At 40.1% G+C, this 25939-nt stretch overlaps 1 protein-coding gene across 6 annotated transcripts in view; it reads right to left on the bottom strand.

Moving 5' to 3' along the window:
* KDM6A (lysine demethylase 6A) overlaps positions 1-22552 on the bottom strand; it is a 206981-nt gene extending 184429 nt beyond the window's left edge. For 5 of the 6 annotated variants that reach the window (XM_068534176.1, XM_068534177.1, XM_068534181.1 and 2 more), the window contains exons 1-2: positions 21986-22552; positions 21708-21771 (exon numbers count right to left, since the gene is read on the bottom strand). In XM_068534176.1, coding sequence (XP_068390277.1) covers positions 21708-21771; positions 21986-22152 — 231 coding nt within the window. In that variant the 5' untranslated portion in view covers positions 22153-22552. The remainder of the gene's footprint in view (positions 1-21707; positions 21772-21985) is intronic. The other variant, XM_068534179.1, reaches the window with a different exon arrangement.
* Between the last annotated feature and the right edge of the window lie 3387 nt (positions 22553-25939).

The following is a 25939-nucleotide window of genomic DNA, read 5'->3' as shown; positions in this document are numbered from 1 at the left end:
TGCTGCGGAGCAACTAAGCCCGTGTGCCAAAACTACTGAGGTTGTGCTCTACAGCCCACAAGCCACAACTACTGAGCCTGCGAGCCACAACTACTGAACCCTGCGTGCCTAGAGCCTGTGCTCTGCAACAGAAGCCACAACAGTGAGAAGCCCGCACACCGCAACGAAGAGCAGCCCCCGCTTGCCGCAACTAGAGGAAGCCCGCACGCAGCAACGCAGACCCAACGCAGCCATAAATAAATAAAAACAACGTATCAAACAATACAGAGTATCGACAGAGACAAATTGCATATATATGATCAAATAGAAAGCACAATAACTGAATTCAAAAATTCACTAGAAAGGCTCAAGAGCATACTTGAACAGGCAGAAAGAATCAATGAACTTGAGGATAGATCAATCGAGATTATCCAGTCAAGAAAGAGAAAGAAAAAATAAAGAAAAAAGAACAGCGCCTCAGAGACAGGTGGGAAATCATGAAGTATACCAAAACATGCAAACTGGAAGTCACAGAAGGAGAGTTGAGAAAGGGAAAAAAAGAATATTTAAAGAAATAATGGGTGAAAACTTTCCGAATTCAATAATTAAAAATAATAATTATCTCACAGCCAAAAAGTTCAATGAACTCCAAATAATTAAACTCAAACAGATCCACACTAAGAAGCATAACAGTCAAACTAAAAAAAAAAAAAAAAAAAAAAGACAAAGAATTTTGAAGGCAATAAGAAATGACTCATCATATATAAGGGATCCTCAATAAAGTTAATACTTGATTTCTTCACCAGATACCATGGAGGCCAGAAGGCAATGGGATGACATGTTATTAAAGTGCTGAAAGGAAAAGACAGTCAACCAGTAATTCTATACCCAACAAAACTATCCTTAAGTATGCAGGAGAAATTAAGAATTTGCCACTAGCTGACACGTGCTGCATGCAAGTAATACAAAGGTTGCCATTCATGTTGAAATAAAAGAATACTAGACAATAACTCAAACCCACAAGAAAAAATAAAGAGCACCATGAAAGGTAACTACCTGGGTAAACATAAAAGGGAGTATAAATGCATTTTTGGTTAAATTCCTTTGTGACTTAAAAACACTCCGTAAAGCAATAATTATATAGCTGTACTGATGGGAACACAGTGTATAGAAATGTAACATATGACAATAACAGCACAAAGGAGAGGGGAAGAAAAGGAACTATACAGAAGCAAAGTCTTTGCATACCACTGAAATTAAGTTGGTACTAATCAGAAGTGGTTCTAAGTTCCCAGGGCAACCACTTTAAAATACAAAAAAAAAGATAAAATTAACAAGAAGGGAACTGGACAGATGGCCAAAAAGCACATGAAAAGATGCTCAACATCACTAATCATGAGAGAAATGCAAATCAAAACTACAATGAGGTATCACCTCACACCGGTCAGAATGGCCATCAAAAAATCTACAAACATAAATGCTGGAGAGAGTGTGGAGGAATAGGAACCATCCTGCACTGCTGGTGGGAATGTAAACTGGTACAACCATTATGGAGAACAATATGGAGGTTCCTTAAAAAACTAGAAGTAGAACTACCATATGATCCAGCAATCCCACTCCTGGGCATATATCCAGAGAAAACCGTAATTCAAAAAGATACATGCACCCCAATGTTCACTGCAACACTATTTTCAATAGCGAAGACATGGAAGCAACCTGAATGCCCACTGACAGAGGAATGGATAAAGAAGATGTGGTACATATATGCAGTGGACTAGTACTCAACCATAAAAAAGAACGAAATGCCATTTGCAGCAACATGGGTGGACCGAGAGATTGTCATACTAAGTGAAGTAAGTCAGAGAAAGACAAATATCATATGATATCGCTTATACATGGAATCTAAAAAAATGGTGCAAATGAACTTATTTACAAAACAGAAATTGAGTCACAAATGCAGAAAACAAATTTATGGTTACAAAAGGTGAAGGGGGGGGCATAAATTAGGAGATTGGGATTAACATATACACGCTACTATATATAAAACAGATAACTAATAAGGACCTACTGTATAGCACAGGGAACTCTACTCAATATTCTGTAATAACCTATATGTACAACTGATTCACTTTGCTGTACACCTGAAACTAACACAACATTGTAAATCAACTATACTCCAATTGAAAAAAAAAAAGCAGGGAATTAGAATGTTACCCTGGAAAATATCACACACACAGGAAAATGTTGGAAGTGGAGGAATAGAGAATAAAGATGACAGAAGACACATAGAAGACAAATAGCAAAATGGCAGATGTAAATCCTACCTTATCAGTAATCACATAAAATGTAAATGAATTAAATACTCTTACAATTAAAGGCACAGATTGGCAAAATGGATAAAAAAGCACAATCCAACTGTATGCTTCCTGAAAAGGACACACTTTAGATTCAAAGACAAAAATAGGATAAAACTAAAAAGATGTAAAAATATATACTGTAAACAGTAACCAAAACAGAGCTGGAGTGGCTATACTAACATCAGACAAAATAAACTTTAAGACAAATACTGTTTAATAGGGACAAAGAACATGCTACGGCCAATTCATTAAGAAGATATAACCTTAGAAACAAATATGCACATAACAGAACTCAAAATACCTGAAACAAAAGCTAAACTGAAAAAAGATAGACAATTTAACAATAATACCTGCAGACTGCCAATACTCCACTTTCAATAATCAATTGATGACAGATCAATAAGGAAATAGAAGATTTGAAGAACACTGTAAACCAGTAAGACCTAAAAGTCACCTATACAACACTCCCCCCAACAACAGCAGAAAATACATTCTACTGAAGTGCACATGGAACATTCTCTCCAGGATAAACCCAAGTAAGTATCCATAAATTTAAAAGGATTAAAATCATCTAACAGCTATGCCCTCTGACCAAAATGGAATGAAATGAGAAATCAATAACAAAAAAAATGGGGGAAATTCACAAATATATGAAAATAAACAACACAATTCAAAATAGCTAATGAGTCAAAAAAGAATGCACAATATCTACCATTCCTTATTAGGATTAGCATATTACACAGAAAATAAAATCAACTCATCTCTTAAAGCAACAGAATAAACAGCTAAACTTATTTTAAGAAAAACTCATGTTAAAGGGCTTTTTCTTTTTTCCAGAAGATCTTTTCTTTAAAAATAAAAAAATCAAATTTCAGTTTCCATACAAATTGCACTAAAGCAAGTTGGAAAGAACAAAAAAGACAAAAATCACAGAATTTTAGAGGTGGAATAACTTATGAAAAGCCCATCATTTTAAAATTGTAGAATTTTGTAACATGGACATTGCTGAAATTACAGTTATCCTCTGCCTCAGATGGACTGATGCCTCCTACCTCCTAAGTTTTCACTTGCCTATTCATTTGAATAGGTAAAGATCTCTATACCACCTCTCTTCTCCTAAAAACTTCTGAATCATGCTATTTTAAGCGTTTTCAAATTTGGGAAAGAGATTTTGTTATTTTGCTGGCGTTAATATGGCAAGAGAAGTAGAATGTTCTGTTTATACTGGTTTATTTGTCATGGGGATCTAAAGAGTTACTGCTATTTGATGGCAAACCAAAACAGTGACATTCTGCTATAAACCAGCTTATCTTTCAGTTTCTCTCTATACATGTAAATAAATATATGCTTCCCTTAAAGAATATAACAGAAAACATTTGATGTCAAAAGTAAGCACTGTAGTTATTTAAACCTTGTCCCCAAAATAATACAGCTATAGGTCAAGCCCTGATACAAGAAAACAGCTTTGTAATGCAGATATGTTATGATCACTGATTGATACTGTCAAAAGTTAAGATTTCCCTATAAATTTGATTTTTTTCAGACTTACTTCATGTGACAGAATATCTTTCGGTAAAACTTTTCACAATCCAAACTGAATTACTATAAAAGTCAATTGAAGACTTCCAACTCCACCAAAACGGAGTAGCTTCATTCCTCTCAGGTACTCCCTCTTGTAACTAAAAAACCCTGGACGTAAACGCACGAACAAGCATAGGAAGTACCTGAAAGATGGGGAAAAAGGCAGCGGAATTCCTAGAGGCATCAGAACTTGCGGAATGACAAGGCAGTGGAGTTCCCTGGGCTTTCTTATTACCGCCCATATTTCCAGGACAGGGTGCTGCTTCAGAAACCCCCAGTCCAGTACCACCGAAGTCACAGGCAAAAAAGCCCCAAGAAAAGCCTTTTCCTCCTAGCCAAAGGACGGGGAAAAAAGTAGCTTACCAACAGAAACCTTTTTAGCAATACCCACCATACTCCAGCCAAACACCAATGGAAAACCCTCCATGCAAACCCTCCAGTTTCAGCGAGGTCAAGCATGCAGCTAATCTTCCATACCCTCTTCCTCTCAGCCAGAGTGGGGGAGCAGGTGGTGTCAATCCGAGTCCCCTACCAGGGTAGTGTTGGCAGGACAAAATAGGCAGTTGATCTTCTATCCCCTACGCGGGGGGGGGCTCCAGTTTCCCTGCCAGGATGGTATGGACGAGGCTGAGTAGGAAGCAGATCTTCCAGGCCCTGCAGAACCAGGGGGGGTGCTCCAATACCCCTGTGCTGGGTTATGGCAAAACTGAAAAAGCAGCTTATCTTTCTTTACACCCCACACTCAGTGGAAGCAAGAGGTGCTCAGATTCACCCATTTAAGGTAGTGTCAGCAGGGTCAAGGGCAAGCTGGGCCACCCAGCAGCAAGGAGACTTAACAAAGCTGTGTGAGGCGGGATTAATCACCACTACATTTGAATGAACACACACACACAGGGGCCTGGTATCCACAGGAACCAGACAGGAGCTGAACCAGCACCCTACCCGGCATCAACAAGACTGAACAAAGCGGTGTATGTTGGAGCCAGTTAGCAGTCCACTTTCCCCCCATCCCTGGTGTCAGCAGGGACCAGTGGAGGGCTGAACCTCCACACCCACCCATCAGTGAGACTGAATAAAGAAGCCAAGCAAGATGAAGCAGCCGACAATCCGCTTCACCCATTCTCTGGGTGCCAGTGGTGCCCAGAGAGAACTGAGCTTCCACCACCCACCACTTGGCTTCAACTCAGGGGAAGTGGTAAAAAGTGGGGAGCTTCTGCTCCATCCTGCAGCATCAGAGTGGTGTGAGTTAGCCCTCCACTTCTTTCTTGCTGAGAAGCGTGACCCATCAGGAAGCTGATCTTACACCCCCCACTCAGAGAAAACCACGTGGTGTAAACTGGTGCCCAACTTTTGCCAGGAAGATTATCAATGAGGACAAGGGGAGAGCTGAACTTGCATCCCATCAGTCTGCACCAAGACAGTATGATTCAGTGCTCTACTTTTACCAGGGTGGTTGTCAGTAGAGCTCAAGTCAGAAGCTGAACATACACAGCCACCCAGTCCTGGCACTACACCTCAACAAGAAGATTGCCTACCATAAAAAAAAGGAATAGGGTCCTGAGTTCTCATAACATGATAACCAAAATGTCCAGGGTACAACTGAAAATCACTCACCATACCAAAAGCCTGGAAAGTATAAAGTGAAGAGAGAAAACTATCAACAGATGCAACACTGAGATGAACCAGCGTTTTGATGAATTATCTGACAAAGATTTTAAAGTACTCAACATAAATGCTTCAGCAAGCTATTACAACTGCTCTCGAAACAAATTAGAAAATGGAAAGTCTCAGGAAAGTTATTTTAAAAGAACCAAATGGAAATTATAAAACTAAAAAATACAATAACCAAAATAAAAATTCTCTGGATGGACTAAACAGTAGAATGGAAGTGAAAGACAACAGAGATAGTGAACAGATCAATAGAATTTAGCCAACCTAAATGAGAAAATAGACTGGGGGGGGGGGGGGGGGGCGGGGTGGTGGTAGCAAAAACAGCCTCAGGGTCCTATGAGCCAAAAACAAAAGAGCTAAGATTCTTACCAGAGTCCCAGAGGAAGAGAAGGTGGGACTTAAAACGTATTCTATGATATAATGACTAAAAGCTTCCAAACTTTGGTGAAACACATTAACCACAGAAAGAAAAAACTGGAAGAACCCCAAAATAAAACTAAAGATATCCACACCAAAATACATCATAACATCTGAAAACTAAAGACAAAGAAAAATTCTTGAGAGCAGCCAGAGAAAAACGATGAATTACTTACAGGGGAACACAGATTCTAATGACAGAAAATTTCTGATCTGAAACTATAGACAACAGAAGGAAATAGCACATTTTTCCCATACTGAAAGAAAAGAACTGTACCTTGTGAATTCTATATATGGCAAAAAAATCCTTCAGGAATGAAGGGAAATAAAGACAATCTCAGAAAAACTAAGAGAATTTGTTGCTAGCAAAGTTACCCTGAAAGGATGACTTAAAAAGTTCTCTAAATAGAAAGGAAATGAAAACAGAAGGCTGGGACTTCAGAAAGGAAAAAGAACACTGTAATAGATAAAATTGTAAGTATGATGAAACTATTATACAATGCATGTGTTTCATTAAATCATATTTGCTGGTTGAAGCAAAATTTATCATACCATCTGGTGTGATGTTCCATGTTACACAGAGAAAACACTTAAAAAAATTACATTTCAAAAGAGAGAGGGCAAGACTTCCCTGGTGGTGCAGTAGTTAAGAATCTGCCTGCCAATGCAGGGGACTAGGGTTCGATCCCTGGTCCGGGAAGATCCCACATGCCGTGGAGCAACTAAGCCCATGCACCACAACTACAGAGCCTGCACTCTAGAGCCTGCGAGCCACAACTACTGAGCCCACGTGCTGCAACTACTGAAGCCCGCGCACCTAGAGCCCGTGCTCCGCAACAAGAGAAGCCACAGCAATGAGAAGTCAGCACACAGCAACGAAGAGTAGCCCCTGCTCTCCACAGCTAGAGCAAACCCACGCACCACACACACCCAACACAGCCAAAAATAAATTTATTTTTAAAAAAAAAGAGAGAGAGAGAGGGCAAAAGGACCTAAATGAAAGTAAAGGTCTGCACTTCACTCGAAGTGGTAAAACATCCATACCAGAAGATGGTGATAAATTACATATGAATATTCCAATCCCCAGAGCCACCACTCAGAAATCTGTACAAAGAGACACACTTAAAAACACTACAAATCAAGATGGAATCCAAAAAATATATCCAGATAAACCATAGGGAGGTAAGAAACAAGAAACAGAGAAATGAGAAAGAGGAAACAAACAAAAAATAATAATAATAAAACAGCACACTTAAGCTCTAACATATCAATAATTACCTTAAGTGTAAATAGTCTAAATACACCAATTAAAAGAGACAGGCACAGTAGATTTTTTTAAATGATCTAGCAATACACTGTCCACACACACAAAAAAAAAATCACTTTAAATACAATAGGTGAAGTGAAAGTATGAAAAAAAACCATGTAAATATTAATTTTTTTGAAAATGAAGCATAGCAATATTACTATTGATAAAGTAGACCTCAGAGCAAGTAAAATTACTAGTAATTTTAGCAAGACCAAAAGAGATACTACATAATGATAAAGGGAACAACCCACCAGAAGACATGACAATCCTAAATATGCACACAACAAATGACAGAACCTCAAAGTACAAGAAGCAAAAACTGATAAAAGGAAAACGGACAAATCCACAATTATACTTGGAAACTTGGCAACGCCACACTCTCAGCAATCGACAGAACTACCTGACAGAAAATCAGCAAGGATATAGAAGAACTGGACAATACAACCAACCAATAAGATCTAACTCTCATGTATATTAAAAACTCCATCCAACAACAGAATACACATTCATTTCAAGCACTCATGCAACAGTTATCAAGATAGACCATATCCTGGATCATAAAACAGATGTCAACTAAGAGAATGAAAATTAGAGTCAATTCCCTAATCATAAAGGAATCAAGCTAAAAATCAGTGACAGTGAAAACAGGAAAATTGCCAAATCTCCAAATACGCATATAGAAACTGAGTAACACACTACTAAATACTCCATGAATCAAAGAGGAAACCTGAAGAGGAAACTTAAAAACACATAAAACTGAATGAAAATACAACATATAAGAACATGTGGTACACAACTAAAGTAGTAGAAATGAAAACTTACAGCACTAAATTTGTACATCAGAGAAAAAGAAAGGTCTCAAATCAATAATCCAAAAGACATGAATAGACATTTCACCAAAGAGGCTATTCAGACGGAAAATAAGGACATGAAGGATATTCAACATCACTAGCCTTTAGGGAAATGCAAACTAAAACCACAATGAGCTATCACTACACACCTATCAGAATGTGGAAGATAAAAAACAGTAATAACACCAAAGGCTGGCAAAGGTGCAACAAAGCTAGAACACTGGTGGGAACTGCTGATGGGAATGTAAAATGGTAGAGCTGCTCTGGAAAACACTTTGGCATTTTTTTTTATAAAACTAAACAAGCAACAATCAGCAATTGTACTCTTGGGCATTTATCCCAGAGAAAACTTATGTTCACAAAAACACCTGTACACAAATGTTCATAGCAGCTTTATTTGCAATAGCCAAAGACTAAAAATAATTCAAGACATCCTTCAATGGGTAAATAGTTAAAGAAACTGCGGTACATCAATAACATGGAATAATACTCAGCAATAAAAAGGAACAAACTATACATACAACAACTTGGATTAATCTCCAGGAAGTGCTACTGAGTGAAAAATGGTAATCCCAAAAGGATACATACTATTTATATAACATTCTTCAAATGACAAAACTATAGAAACGGAGAACAGATCAGTGCTTGCCAGGGGTTAGGAACTGGGGCGGGGTGAATATGGCTATGAAGGACAACATGATGGATACTTGTGGTGAGGAACAGGTCTGTACCTTGACTCTATCAATGTCAATATCCTGGTCGTGATATTGTACTAGATCTGTTATTACTTACAACTGCAAGGTGAATCTACAATTATTTTAAAATAAAGTCAATTTTTAAAAAGCCAGTAGAAAAAAATTTCCATTTACAGAAATGTATTCATGATAGCCAATCTGTCACGTGTTTGTCCACTTCTGTTAAGGACAACGAAGTCCAACAAAACAAAGCAAGAGCCAAAAAACATACATCAGATTAGTAAGGGCCCCATCTTTTCCTCCAGATTTTCAGGACCCAGCTACCTCTTTTCACAGAATCATGACTATTAAAGGGTTGGATAATCTTTACAGATAACTTAACAGTAAATTTTATCCTTTGATATCTGAATGCTGTCTACAACATCCTGGCCAAGTAGTGTCAATCAGCAAACTTGAACATCTTCAATGACAGAAGACCCACTTCATTTATCTATCCATTAATAGATAAATACTTTGAAAAAGCATTACAAAAAATGTTTCTCCTTAAGAGCTATACCCTGAATCTAACTTACAAACTCCAAGTCTATCTTTTTAACTGACAGGCTTACAATAAAAATATAATCATAATATACTCATACACATACATACACACACAGAGCAAAATTCAACAATAAAAGTTTACATTCAATAGATCAGAAAATGCCTCAATGCCAATTCTTGCTACTTTTAGGGAAACTGAGGGGCCTTACTCATCCTTGTAACACACAAATGCCCAGTACCTAATAGTATGTATCTAATATGACATTTCTTATCAATTCACATCTGAGAATTCATTTAGCCCTGTCATGAGTTCCTAGGAAACAGGTAAATACACAGTGATTATACCCATCTTCTAGAATTAGAAACATCAGATCTGACCTAAGAAATAACTACCCCAACTATAAGAAATAAATAATCTGTATAAAGAAGTCAAAACACTAACCATTAATAAATAAGGCCAACTTTCAAATCAAAGACTAACTGAATAATTTATCATGTGAGACTAACAAAAACATACAACTCTCAGTTCCATTATGTGCCTGCATTCATTCGTTTCTGGTCTTGAAGCCTTGAGGCTGAAATCAAAGAAAATTACAATCCAGAACTGTGCCCTCCTTCTGGGTCAAAATCTTTAAGAATTGAGTCAATCCTAAAAATTCAAATGAACCACCACCTAGAATTCTGATGCTAGATAGTCACTTTGGAAATTCTTAATCCCTAGCCGTTCATCTTAACAGACGGTGAAACTGGGGACTATAAGAATTAAGCAACTTCACAAAGTAGGCAGCAGACTCAAACACCAGTCTTCAGTTTCCTGATCCACTGTTCTTCCCAGTATATCACACAGCCTCCCAATCAAGCCAGTATTTTAAGCACCCAGGCTGAGGAACAATTCTAAAGCCTATTAACTATGTTAAGGTAGTATGTGCTTACACCCATTTTTCCAGTTAGAGCAATAAGTTCTCTAGGGATCAGTCCACATTCTCTTCCCCCAGCACCCTTATAATCAATAGAGGAGAACTGGAGAGAATATGTGAAGTGGTCATAGAACACCACAAAACTGTGTGGTAAAATCCATACCATCTAAACCTAACCAATCCAGTGGTACTAAAGCTTTTCTTTCTTCTCAACACACTCCTACTGTTAACACCTCTACCCAAGAATAAAGTAAATTAAACTAACTGAAAATACTGGAGTCCACAGCTGGGCTTCAAAGGGAACCAAACACTCCCCAAAATCATATACAAAATGTATACAGCTACACTGACCCTCAAATGGTTAATAACCTCAAAAAACTAACGTACCATTGTTCTAACTCCACCGCCAGTCAATCTATAATGGAAATAAAGATATTCTGCTATAAGTTAGTAACACACTAGGCCCTGTACTGTTTATGACTAATCAAGAATACAAGTTTACCTATGTTTCCTTTTATATAATAAAAACTAAGAATAAGTCAAGAAGGTGAATGACTCCTGCAAATATAAGATATTAAAGTAGTATAAACTATGGCTACCTCTTTAAACATTCAGGGAAGTAAATTAAATTAGTATTCATGGAGACTGATAATCAGTCACACCAATAAAACCAAAATGTGAAGGCAAATTTTGCCACTTATTCCAACTGACAGTTCACGGCATATAAAATTAAGCAACTTGTTATCTTAGTAAAACACATGTGAACATACTTTCAATTAAAACTTTTGCATGTTGAAGAATTTCTACCTTTCATACCCTATATAAAAGAAAAGTAACAGAACCTCAAAATCAAAATAACTTCATCACCCAAACCGATCGCCTCACCAACATCTCACTACTTGAATGAAAGAACTCTCAAACCCAAGACAATTCGATATAAAAACAAGTAATATTTTCATATGGCAAGCAGCAAAATTAACAAAGCATTTTAACAACTTGTATACGGTACCTCATTTGTGTGGGGAAAAAAATACAACAGAATATACAGGTGCTGAAATATGAAGTTACCCAACAAATCTTTTATCAATGGCTGCCTGAGAATAGGAACTAAATAACTAGAAGATGGTGTGGAAGAGAGATTTTCTTTTTACTGCAACATCCTTTACGTAACTTTTCAATTTTGTACTCTGCACAAGTATACCTATTCAAAAAAGCTGCATGAAGGTATTTCAAAAGAAAGATAGGATCATGGCTGCAATTAGAATGGTGGCAGTGAGGATGGAGAAAAACAAACAGATTTGAAATTTAAGATGTAGAAACGTCAAGATAGGGTGACTGTTAGGATGTGATAAGTTAAGAAAAAGAGGAGTTAAAAATGACTCTAAGGTTTCTGGCAAGGGTAGTGGTAAGCGTTATTTACTAAGGCAAGGAACATCAAAGACAATCATAAATTCAGCTTGCATATGTTCAGTTTAAGATGCCTTCAAGATACCCAGGTAAAGTAATCAAGTGGCAGTCAAGTATACATGCAACTTGGGAGCAGACGGAGTAAAAAAGATCTAGAACAGAATCTCCTTGCAAAGGAGACTGAGATGTGGTCAGAGATGCAGAAAGAAAGCCAAAGTAGTCAGATGTTAGGAAAGTCAGGGAAGGGTGTTTTCAAGAGATCTCAAACCTGCCTCTATCTCCCCCCTCATTCCTCAACTACAGCCTCACTTTAAAAATTATTCTCCAAGATGATAACATATATCTTGTACTGAGCACCTTCCACACCAGGCCCAATGCCAGGCACTTTACATATCTTCTTTTCCTAACACAAAATGCAATAGCCTGCCAGAAATCTATCACCACTTCCATTTTACAGATGAGAAAACTGAGCCTCTGAAAGATGAAATAATTTGCCCAAAGATCATATATCTAGTAAGTGGCAGAAGCAGAATTCTACTCTAAAATCCATGCAGTGCTATCTATCCATCAGTACTTCACAACTAGGTTCCTTTCTCCTCCACTTTATCCCTCACTGTAGCCAATACTATTCCCAGAAAATCTACTTCTGGTCATGTCACTTCCCCTGATTAGAGAGTTGAGTTCAATGACTCCCCAAAACCTCCTATGGCCTACAGTGATGGGGGCCTTCACATGCTCAATTACCTCCTCCCAATGCCAGTAAGACACCCTACCCTCTCTCTGTCCACACTAAATTATTCACAATTCCTCAAACACCATTTAACTTCAATACCTCCAACTCTACCTTCTTTTTCCTCTTGTTCAACTTCTTTCTATTCGTGTTTGATAACCACGGCCAAAATGTCATTACATTTTTGTGCAGTTTCTCTTACCCACTTCTCCAGTCTAAACTAACTGCTCCAAAATGTTGGGAATTTGTGTGGATAGCTTAAATTACCCATAATCAAAAGTTTTAAATGTTTTAATTGCTCCATCATTTGAGAGCTCATAGCACTTTGCATATACCTTGATTACGGTACTTACTACATCATATGGTCACTCCGTCTGTCTATCTCTCTCCACAGACTGCAGGGGCAGAGGCCAAGTATTACTTGTTGCCCCAGGACTTGGCACAGTCCCTCACTCACAGCAGTTCAGCAAACGTCTCACAAATCAATCAAGCAAAGTAAAAGCTTTTCTACTTCTCATTCTGACACTTGAAATTCAAAAACCTAAAACATTTAACTATTGTATCTTAAAAACAAATTTTCCGGGCTTCCCTGGTGGCGCAGTGGTTAAGAATCCGCCTGCCAATGCAGGGGGCACGTTAGAGCCCTGGTCCGGGAAGATCCCACATGCTGTGGAGCAACTAAGCCCATGCGCCACAACTACTGAGCCTGCGCTCTAGAGCCCACGAGCCACAACTACTGAGCCCGTGAGCCACAACTACTGAGCCTGCACTCTAGAGCCCGTGCTCCGCAACAAGAGAAGCCACCGCAATGAGAAGCCCACGCACCACAATGAAGAGTAGCCCCCGCTCTCCACAACTAGAGAAAGCCCGTGCACAGCAACGAAGACCCAACGCAGCCAAAAATAAATAAATAAAATAAATTTTTTTTAAATAAAATAAATAAATTTTCCCTAAATATATAAACTATCCAAACAGACTCAAGCAACTAAGATTCATAAAGTTCTTAGGAAAAAGTCTCTCTTCTGTCACGTATTATGTAATATTCTATTACAGAATTCTACCACAATATTAAAATACAAACTCACACATATTCAGCTAAATATCTGCTTTCTACTCATTTCCCAAGCAACTAATTCTTAGCTTCCAAATGGCAAAAAAAAAAAATCAAGGCCCATGGATATTTGATATTAAGAACTTATTTTATGTGTAATAAAGGCACTGTGGCTATGTTTCAGAGACAAACTGAAATATCTATGGATTAAATGATGTGACTCATATGAGATTTCCTTCACAATAATGGCAGTGAGGGGCAAAATACAGATGAAACAAGACTGGTTACGAGTTGAAAATTGTTGAAGCTGGGTAATGACTGGTGAGGGTTGGTTGGTTGATTTTCTCTGCTTTTGAAAATGTTGGAAATTTTCCCTAATACACTGTTTTTTTAAAAAGAGAAAGATCTAACGAACATAATGTAATAGATCTAGTCTAAAAACAATCCTTTATCTAAAAAGGTTTCTTCCACTGTTCTAAATTAAAATAAATTAGATGACCTCATGCAATACTCTTAACAAAGCCCAACCTTCTTCCTGAGAATAAACTTAGCAGTAGCATCTTTTATTTACTCTAACACAGACAAAATACTACCACAGACAAAACCACAAAAAGAATACAAGAACACATTCACAACAGAATGATGTCAGTCTCAGCAACGAAGAGAAGTACAGAAAAAATATAATAAAAGGAAGAAATAGTAAGAGAAAATAAAACCTTATAGAAGAAAGTGGCAAACGGCCATAACTTGGCTGAGAAACCTAAAACTATCTAAATAAGAGATTACTCCCACCCTTCCAGGTTACAGTTTTTAATTAGGTCCCAAATGTAAGCCGGGGCCAACTCAGGCCCAAAAATAAAGTCATCAATGAAACAGATGCTAAAGACCAAAATGAAGAATGAGTACAGCAACTATAACAAAGTCATGTAAATAAAATGCAAAGAAATAAGACCAGGGTGAGGGCAGCAAAAAGAAAAAAAGAAAGAAATAGGACCAAATAGGGTACACACTTCTACTTCATTTACCCCTATCCCCACTGAAGGACCATCAAGACGAGAAGTATCCCAACTTGACAACAAGGTATTCACAGGTATCTCTAACTACGTGCCGTAGTATAAAATCCATCTTTAATCAACCAAAATACAATTCTGGCATACTCACTATCAGTGTGCTTATTTTATTATTTTTAAGGTAATGCATGTCTATGGTTAAAATAACAACAACAAAAAAAGCCCACAGTGGTACAGAAATCTGTTTAAAATCTCCCCTCCTGGGGCTTCCCTGGTGGCGCAGTGGTTAAGAATCCGCCTGCCAATGCAGGGGACACGGGTTTGAGCCCTAGTCCGGGAAGATCTCACGTGCCGCAGAGCAACTGGGCCCGTACGCCACAACTGCTGAGCCCGCGAGCCACAACTACTGGGCCTGCGTGCCACAACTACTGATGCCCGCATGCCTAGAGCCCGTGCTCCGCAACAAGAGAAACCATCGCAATGAGAAGCCAGTGCACCACAACGAAGAGCAGCCCCCGCTCATCACAACTAGAGAAAGCCCGCGCGTGCAGCAAGGAAGACCCAAAGCAGCCTAAATAAATAAATTAAATAAATCAAAATTTAAAAAATAAAAAATAATAAAATCTCCCCTCCTCCTCACCCTAGAGCCACTTTGTACTCCAAGATGATCATTATTCAAATACTTCTTGAGTATCCTTCCAAAACTTTGTCAGAGAATTTCCTAAACTGACCCATGAACACTCAATTCAAGGATCTCAAGTTAGGAACTCATAACAAAGGTAAATATTACTACAAAATGAGATCAGAGAGGGACAGAACACACAGCAGATGATCCTTTGAACATATGCTAAAAGCTAAAATCTGATTTTAAATCATGTGTTCCTAAACAAAATTAAAAGATTGCTTGCTGATAAAGAAGTCAAGAAACACCATCTCCAAGAAACACAATCAAGAAATAAGCCCCACCCTATTAACAAGAGACATTCTACTGAGGCCCAACCTAGGATAGAACTTTGAAACTCAATTTACAACTGCCCCAAGAGTAAACTAACTGAAAATGGGGATCCAAGAAAGCAAATAGTGTTTTTGCAGGAGCCATCAATGTCCTGCCCATCTCCAGCACTACCCATCTAGGGAAAGAAGGTGCAGATCACAAGAGTCCCCAGCATGAGGAGCTAAGAGCTGGGTCTTTCTTTCTCTTCTGGGGTCTGGTGTTCAAAGTGCATAATTTGTTGAAACATGTGCCTAGATAAATGGAAAAGGCTATCTGTAAATTAAGCTAGCCCAGAAGCCACTGTGCAATTATCTCACAAATGTGAATCCCCCCCCCATTTAACTCATATTACAAAACCTGAATGAAATAATTGAGTTTTAAATGTCTGACACAGAATGTTACATAATATAAATTCTCATTAAATGTTTTAAGAAAAAAATTAAATGAAATACACATCAGGATACAGTGAGTCTCATGTGCTTTCATTAATTTTAACCTAGCAACTATCAGTTAACTTTTGAAGTTAATTCCAGTAATCTAAAATCCAGGGGCTGTTAGTTAACTTCTGAAATTCCCAAATCAGGAATACACAGTCCAGAATAGTTAAATCTAAAAATGGGAGACATGAGGAAGACGGGAGCCATGACAGCACTCTACAAAGGCAATGGTTCTCCTGCCTTTACTTCAGTCAGAAGAATGTGTTAGGTAGCATAAGGAATGTCAGAAGTAAGTTTTCATCAGTGAAATGAACGATGTCCAAGTTAATGTGGCTTGGCTAGAAATACTGTAAAGGCGTCTCCACCTCTGCATGAACAGGGTCTAAGAATCAGCAAATCCAGGATCCCAATACTCTCCAGAATGCACACATACTCTGAGAGTCCCATTCAGCCCTGTGTTCCACCACTGATCAGGTGATCCTGGGGCTAATGCCTACTGCTGCTAACATATTGCTACATGTGCCTCCAAAGCACCTTTCCAGCAAGGTCCTTGATAGACTACCTACAAGGACAAAGAGCTGAGACTTCCGTTGTCAAGCTTCACCAACAGGTTCCTGTGACTGCTTTTGTGCATGTTTGCTAATCAATGTTTTTATGGGTGGCAAAAAAAGAAAGAGCCATTCTAACTTGAAAATTGTTAAATTGACCTTTATCATAAGCTTTCAGGATACTTCATACTTTTCTTCTGCCACTGATGCTTTTGTGATAGTCATCCTTATACTTATATCTCACCCTTTTAGGGAACTGTAAGTTTTCAATGCAGACAAGGGATATCTATGTTATCTTCATATTCCCTGCATAGAAGACTTGCATTCAGTGTACTCAAATATTTGTTGCTCTAATTTACTATCGACAAATTACAAACCAGTATAGAAAACTGATACAATTATATGCGAAGCTTCAGTATGAGTACGTAAGACTGTCAGTTATATATTCATTAAATAAACTCCATTAATTAACTAGTCCACAAATACATGTGGGTCTTAAATAACCTAACCACCATTTCAATTCTTAGACAATCTAGTGGTGTTTTTGTAACATAAATTAGTTCTCTGGATACATTTAAAAGATATTAATAATGCACAGTCACTAACATCAATTTCAAAGAGCTCAAAGCATCAAAATGAGTTTCAAAGTAAAATAAACTTAACCAAAAAAACCTTTTCAAATCTGCAAAATAATACTGGTATTACATAAATAAAAACTAAATGTTACATAATCAAGTCAGAAAAAGATATTTTTACTCTGTAGCTAGCAAAGCACTGAACCTTCACCTTGGTTCAAAGTGCATGGCCCACCATTCCACTTTACCATCTACATCACAGAAACTCATCTCTCACGCAGTTTTTCTTAACAACCTGAAATATATAGAAGTGGCAGCCAAACATTCCCTAGTCATTTCAATTTGTAACCGAGTCTACAGAAAAGAGCTATTGGGGCGGGGCGGGGGGGGGGGGGGGTCAGAACTTAAAAAGCGCATGTTTATATGTTCCTGCAATTCTAATGTGTGGCCAGATAAGCAAGCATTTTCTATAATCTCTTAACTATAGCTTTATTACCAGGAATGTATCAAAATCTTAGGAAATGTATAGTAACCGCATGAGACTTTGTCCGGGTAAATAATAATGACTATAATTGTTTACAAGACAACTTTCCAAACTAGAAAATACTTTTTAAGATGCATCATATTAAAGACCTAATTTTCAAACAAAAAAGTATGACATTATTCTGTGGTTACTTTTGTAACCCAAACACTAATCTCCTTTAGCACTGAAAATGAATATATTCCTTTAAGTGCCAGCAAACAAAACACACACATAATACAGCATAATTTTAAACATCAACATCCAAATATTATAGTATTAAAAAGCCACCTCTACAACTAACCTAATAATTTTCCCTTACCGTCTACATGCAAGCGAACCAAATTTAGGAAAATACATGCTTTAATGGACCTTAAACTACTTCCACTGCCCCCAAAATTTTAAATTCCAACTATTTTCATACTAATTATCTCCTAGGAAAAAAAGCACATACATTTTATTTTTTTAGACACACACATTTTAAAATGGTAGACAATCCATAACTACTTCTAAGTATTCTACATAATCTTTCTATTGATTAAAAGAATTACAAAAGAAAAAAAATCCCAATAAGAGTATTTAATACAAACTTAAAAACGATATAGATACTTCAAAGTGAACAACTATGTATTTTAGCAATAGTTCCCTGACAAAAGATTCCCCAACCCTTTAGCATTATATAACTACTATAAATACATATAGTATTACTATATTCATGCTATATATTACTATATATTATTTTTTAACTCAAATCCTCTTTAACTGAAAACAAGATTAATCCAAAAGATTTTCAAAAATGTACAAGTGTCACCATAGTTAATTTCTGTTGAAATGTTTCACTTCTTAATTACTTTTCAGTAACTCCACTATAATTAAAAAAATAAGAATCTTGAATTATGTTACCAAAAGATGGTCAGCATTAGTTTAAAGAGAAAAGTAATCAAGATCAGCTATATTTCAAGAACTCTGATTAAGCAACCACTTGCTGTTTACAATCTTTTAAAAATATTTTAAAGGTATTACTGCAAAATAATATACTGTATTACTAATTTCTTTTTCATCCAAAACCCCAAGCACTGTATATCAAACGGCAATCATTCAAACAAAAATTCTTTCAACGACTCCAATATAAATTAATCTCACAAATGCATTCAGAGACTAAGAGAAATCAGCAGTTTAGACAAAGTATCCTCACCTAGAAAAGGTACATAACGAGTTTACGGGCAAGTAAGAGATAGTTATTATTAAACGTTTTAAACTTTCCAAATCTTTTAAGTCAAGAGTTAACCTTTTTAAAAACCTACTAATTTAAATTTAAAAACTTGAAAGAAGATCCAATAATATATAGGAATAAGAATTTTTGAAAGCAAGTAGTAATAGCTAAATTTCTGTCAAAAAAAAAAAAGTTATACAAGGTGCAGACTAAATTTGTTGGGGGGTCGGGGTGGAGGGGTGGTAATGAGAAAAATCATCGCTAAAAAGAGAATCCTGGGAGTTATTTAATTCCAGTATCTGCTCTTAGGTAAGTAGCCGGAACCTACCCCAACAAAGAAAAGCCAACTCTTATTTTTAAGACTTTCAGACAATAAGAATTCTGAAACTAACACAGCTCAACATTCCACAAAAAACATACTGTTTACCAGGGCTGTGCAAAAGATGGATGACACTAAATAATTCAATACTTCCTATAGCAGGACTCCAGCTCCTTCATTCTATTCAGAATCCAATTCAAACACATGGTGCGAGGTTATATAATATCAAGCTTTACATTACACATTTCACTGGTATGTTCGAGCTCACAAGGACGCAACCATGAATTGCATGCAGTTGCAAGCACATTCTCTAGAATGTTTTATTTTAATGTTAAGGCTAAGAAGCCTTGACCTAAATAGGTAGGACCTCACAAGCATGGGGTCTGAAGTAAAGAAGAACCTTTTTTCTTTAGTTCCACAAAACACTTACTAATCAAATTACCCAGTATTTTATGAAGCCTTCATTCTTCCACAAAACATAATGAAGCTTTGCAAGTTTCTCATTTATAAGATGTTGCTGTATTCAAACATCAAGAAAGTAATGCACTTGCACAAAAATACACCTGAATATGTTCAGTTCTTTTACAATTTAAACTCAATAGTGCATAATAACTGCAGGGTTCAATATTACAATCTGAAATACAATGTTAAGCACAATCCACTGTGAATCCATCTAAATACAAGCATTCTGAGACATGAAATCAAGTAGCATTTTACACATTATCCACATAAAACATCAGATTCCATTACCATAACCAAAAGCCGTAGCCTTGGCCAAACTTTTCCAAATGCATTATCTTTGCAAACAATTTTACCAACCTCCTATTAGATCGGCAATAATCACTCCAAAATAAAATAATGCTCCTTAAATTTAAATATTTTGCTTAATCTTTTGGAATGACAACTTGGACAGCAGTGGGGTATTTTTAAATAAAATATTTTAAATACTCAGGTTGAAAAAAAATTTCAAGGCTTAGGTCATTTATGCTTAAATCATTTCAGAGCTAGTCGCTATTCATTTTTCCAGCAATAATTTTAATGAAGCCAATTAATACTTACATAGTCAAAGTTTAATTCAACTTTTCTCTATGGGTCAAAGGGACTGGGCTTACTGAAAAGGATTATTTCAGTTTAGCTTTCTGGTCATTATTTGTATTCGAAACCCCTTACACTTAAGTTATTCTGAAACAAAAACATAAGTGTAATTACAGATAAAAGGAATTAGTGACTCTCCTAAACCAAACTACAGACAAATATTAGGGACAACTAAATTTTTTTTTTTAATCAACTTAAGAATAAAATGCAAGGCTTTAGTCATTTCAAACTTCCTTCTCAATTGCAACAATAAAGCTAGGTGTCAAATGCAAAGCCACTGATTTCAGCTAGAAAAGCAAATGTCTAATGGATGCAACACCTATCCCAGCACACTCCAAGTTTCACGGTCCCAATTAAGAAGCAAGCATACAAATATCATTTCGATCAGATTTTGGTCAAAAGACACAAACTGATGCAGACAGATCGAGACTCCAGTGCCTTTGTTCAATAGCTTACGGATGGGTAACTAAATGTGCTACAGGTTGATAAGCATTTACCAGGCTTATGAATGCCGCTTCCAAGCTTGAGAAAGGTACAAGAATTCTAGATGCAAATAATCTTGGATAATTTTTATTAAACACCACCGAGCTACACACTCCGAAGGAGAGACCTATTCATCGCTACTATTTATTTCCATGTTTACCTCTCCTCCCTCCCCCAAACCCCCCCCTTCACTTTCTCCTCCCACCCTGTCCCGCCATCTTGGGCCGACAGGAGCAGCCATTACTTAACTAAATGACAGTGCCAACAACTTTCCACACAAATAAACAGAAACTGCACCCCGAATTCCCCCCTGGCCTCCCCTGCCAGATAGGCAGGAAACGAGGCTCCAAGAAGAAAACACATTCACAAGTAACTACAGGATTTCTATGGCCGAAAGACCCAAAAAGTAAACAAGTCACCTAACTTCAGGTAAAACACCATACCCTTCGAGATGCATGTCAACAGACCCATGCAAACTCTTCACCGCCCTAAACTACGTGCAACTTCCCCCTTCTGGGAGCGGGGACACAAGAAAGCCCCAAACGTTGGGTTAACAGACTTCCCGAACAGTCTGCCTGGAAGAAAAGAATAAAAACCACGGGAGGCAAGTTAACTCGGCAATGCGGGGAAACCTGCACACATTTACAAGCCCTTTTGACCCTAAGCAGGCACCTCGGAGCGATCATCGGTCGCCCCTCCCAAAGCCGTAAAATAACAGGCAGTTTTGTCGACCCAGTTGAGCTCGGCCCCAAAGCGCTGCCGTCTCTGTTCCTCCAGCTACAAGAGGAGAGGGCGATTTCGCAAGGGAGCGAGAGAGGGATCCGGGGGTGTGTGTGGGGGGCGGGGGGGGGGGGGGGAGCAGAAGCAGGAAATAGTTTTCCGGAAGCCCCTCGGCCCTCGTTCGCGGCCACAATGAGCGCTGGCCGGGCCGCGGGGCCGCGGGGTTCGGGGCGAGCGGGGCGCCGGCCGGGGAGACCGTGTCCGCGCTCCGGCCCGCAGCTGCCTTACCTTGCCCAGCAGGGCCTTCGTCCTGGCGCCATCTTCATGAAACCTCACGAAACCGAAGAAGCGGCTGTGGAGAGAGACACACGCGGCTCGTTAAAGGTCCAACAGCACCACCGACCCATCCCTGCCCGAGCCCGAGGCCCCGGCGGCGGCTACGGCACCGGGAGCGCCAAGCCAAGGTGCTCGCCCCGCCGCCGCCAGAGGCGAGCCGCGCTCCGGCCTCCCCGGAGAGCGGCGCCAACCCGTCCGGAGCCGACCGGGCGGGTGACGGCGGCCCGTACCTGTCCAGTCCGCCGAGCGCCTCCCTCTCCTCGGCTGTCAGGCTCGGGGACGCCTCCTCGCTCTCGCCGCTCGCTTTTCCCGCCGCCATTTTCTTTTCCTCATCACCGAAAGCGGCGGCGGCGGCGGCGGCGGCGGCGGTAGCGAGCGACACTCCGCAGGATTTCATGGAAACGCAGCGAATTCACAACTCCGACGCCGACACCTCCCCCCGGGCCGGGGCCCACAACGACGCCCCCAATCTCCGCGCGGGACCGGCACACCAACTTTATCGTCGCCTCCTCCTCCGCCGCAGGCGGCAGCGACGAAAAATCCCAACGCGGCGGCGGTGAAGGCGGCGGCGGCAGGGGCTGCGGAGCCCCCGGGTCGGCAGCGGCAGCGGCTCGGCTTGTAGGGTCACATCGCGGGAGCGGGCGAGGGGCAGCCACGGGCGGAGATGGCGGGAACGGCCGGAGCGTGCGGGGTTGAGGGACGCGGGGGGGATTCGTTGGAGACACAAACTTCCCCGGCACCAGCACAAAGTTGTTGTAATTGTGTCACACAGCGAACCCCACGCCGCCGCCGTGACCCCCCCCCTCCCCGCCCGGCCGGCGCCGCCAATCAGCGTGGCCCGCTCGCTTCACGTGACCTTTGTTGACTCACGTCAGCCGTGGCTCCACTCAACTTGCTAGCTGCCCGAGCCCCGCCCACCGAGGCCCCCACCGACAGGGAGCGGGACGCACGCCAATTCTGGCCGGTGGTTGGTTGCTGGGCCCGTCCGTCCGAGGGAAGGGTTTGTCCTCGAGAGGGAGCAGCCGATTAGGTTGTGCCAGTTAAATACACTGGGGCAGAGAATGGAGGGTCCGGGCCGTGTCACCTCGGGAGCCGCGGCGGGCTCGGGAGGGGGAGGGGAGCGGTGGGGAAGGGCGAGGTCCGGCACCGCCCGCGGCGGGCGCGAGCAATGAGCGAGGACGCCATAGACGGCCTTCGCCTGCCCGGGAGCTCGGTGGTGGGCCCAGACCGCGGCTCCGGCATCCTGCGCTTTGGGGGTCCCGGGCCCCGGAGGGCCTGATAAGGGTCGCGTCGCCGGGAGGCGGTGCACGGCCCCTGACCTCCGCCCTCCGAAGAAGGCGCACACTTTTGGCACCGCTGGAAGTAATGGCCTCCGCGAGGAGCGCGCTCGGGCAGCGGCTGCTGGCCCCCTGCTCCGCGGCTCAGGCGCCGCCCTAGGCCAGTTGTGCGCTCCCGGCCCCGATCCCCTCGCTCGCGCCGCAAGTGAAGGGGGAAAGGTCCCCTGACCCCCGGCCGGAGGGAATGAAGAGTCACACACGGGGGTCTGGCTCGCTGACCATAGCTCCCCACCGCCAAAGGTCTGTTGGCGGCACTTTGGGTCCAAAGTTTCATGCCACCTGTGTTTTATCAGTAGTTCATTATAGTGTTGTAAGAAAAAGCAATGACGAAAAATTGTTAAGCGAGATCTCCAGAATGTTGGTTTCTACTGCTCTGATCTCAGTGGGGCCTTCATGGAAGAGTTCGGGCTGCTTGTAGACAGGCCTGAGAGAAGGCATAATTAAGATAGTGAAGCTTGCAGCCCAGAAAACCCTTTTCTACCTCCCACAACATGTCTTACGCAACAGTAACACGTTCTTGTTCTGACCGCGTCACAGATGCAAATAAAAGTCACTGGTCTGCCTTTCAATCCATAGAATAATTGGGAGAAAAAGAAAACATGCCTTCGGTCTATTACTCTTTTCAAAAGACAAATTTAATAAGATATGTCTCATATAACAGATCTGTTACAGGGCACACCTCCAGTCGTCAGGGATAGGAAAAAAATTAATGGACATACGAAGACAAGGTTTCCTTTATAGACATGGACTCTATATTTTCAATAATGTAACCAATAAACAAGGTATATTCAACTTGGATGTTAAACTATAAGGAAGACAATTCAGTGCTGACTCAGTAATCCTAGCAGTATTCAGTGAGAAGCTATGGAAATCCCAACTGATTTTGCACGCAGTTTTAAATTGTTCCCCTGAGACTAGTAACTAGACTAACAAACTAGTTTTATATGGATTGTATTTCAGGTTTAATTACTTTCTCTGAAACACCTCTTCCACTCTTTATGGTATTCCTTCCATTTTACTTGAATGGGTGAGTATACAGGGCTGAATATTTTCTGCAGCTAAATTAGCACATGCATTGTAAACTTTCTCACAACAGATGACCTTCAAAGCCCGGGAGATTTTGACACCGCTATCTCCCCCCACAAACCACCATACACACACACACAAACACACACACTTAGACTTGCACAAGCAGAGATAGAAATTCCGCCAGTATTTGGCAATCTTCCTGGAGCTGGTGGTTCTTTTTTTTTTTTTTTTTTAATAAATTTATTTATTTATTTGTTTGTTTTTTGGCTGTGTTGGGTCCTCGCTGCTGCGTGTGGGCTCTCTCCAGCTGCGGCGAGCGGGGGCCACTCTTCACTGCGGTGCGCGGACCTCTCACTGCAGTGGCTTCTCTTGTTGTGGAGCACAGGCTCCAGGCACGTGGGCTTCAGTAGTTGTGGCCCGCGGACTCAGTAGTTGTGGCTTGCAGCCTCTCTAGAGCGCAGACTCAGCAGTTGTGGCCCACGGGCCCAGTCTCTCAGCAGCATGTGGGATCCTCCCGGACCAGGGCCCGAACCCGCGTCCCCCGCATTGGCAGGCGGACTCCCAACCACTGCACCACCAGGGAAGTCCAAGCTGGTGGTTCTTGACTCAGGACGTTTCCAAGAATTATAAGGCTGCCCACCTCCAACCCCTCAAAACCTTTCTCACTACATAATCATTACTAGGTAATAGCAGCAGAATTGCATGGAGTGGATGCAATGTGTGGGGTCGAAGTCAGGCAGACCTGGATGCAAATTATTACTCTGCACAGGCTGTGTGTCCTTGGGAAAGTTACTTATCCTCTAAGCCAGAACTCTGTGTCTAGTCCAATTACAGTCCATCATGAAGCATGAGATAATTTTTAGACAGTAACATAGTCCTTATATCACTGTGTAATTTTTTAGGTCTTGCATAGTTTATATCATATAAATGTATGTACAATAGGTATGTAGCCTCTAAGGTTTAGGTCCTTCACTGGAGAGAGAAATGGGGAAGTGGGATAGATGATTTTATAACAATTATTTCTATGAAAAGTGAATCTGAAAACCCATATAGAAGGCAGAGCAGTTGAGCCAAAGGAGCATGAACTGTGGAATCATGCAGATCTAGGTTCAAATCCTAACTCTGCCACTTGATAGCTGGGTGACCTTCAACAAGTTAGTCTAATTTGAGCTTCAGTTCCCTCATCTGTGAAAAAGGGAAGATAAAGCTTTTTAACACTTTACAACATTATTTTGAAGATTAAATGCTGTAAGGTAGGTAAAGTGCCAGACACATAATATGCATTCAAAGACCTCAAAAAAAAAAAAAAAAATAGGTTCGAATTTCTAAAATTCTTTCTAGCTTTCCACATTCTGGGTTCTAAATGTGTTGATCGTCAGTTTACAAATCACTTCCTCCTTATCCCTCCCCAGCCTCCCTATAAGCCCAACACATAGGCAGTCCTAATACACTTTTTGTTTGTGCATATAACCCCAACATTGCTACATCTCTCCTTCTTTATTCTAAAATTAAACCTTATATCTCTTAGTACTGCTTCTTGTTTCATAATTATAACTTAATACACTAGGAGCTGGGGAGAATAATTTTAATTTACCAAGTTGATTTGACTAATAATGCATAGATAAATCAATGTTTTAAAAATATATAAAATTCGTGTTATGCTGAGTCAAATTATGGACTAGTTAGTGCATCATTTGTAGCAACATTGTGTTAATACTTATGTAAGTACCATCAATTAATATCAGAGGAGAAGCCCACTCAATTATAGGAAAATAACTTTAACTCCTTTTAAACAACTAAATAGTTAATCTGAACTAT

This window comes from Eschrichtius robustus, chromosome X (genome assembly GCF_028021215.1).
Source record: "Eschrichtius robustus isolate mEscRob2 chromosome X, mEscRob2.pri, whole genome shotgun sequence".
Taxonomy (NCBI): domain Eukaryota; kingdom Metazoa; phylum Chordata; class Mammalia; order Artiodactyla; family Eschrichtiidae; genus Eschrichtius; species Eschrichtius robustus.
This window is presented reverse-complemented; position numbering and strand designations above follow the sequence as displayed.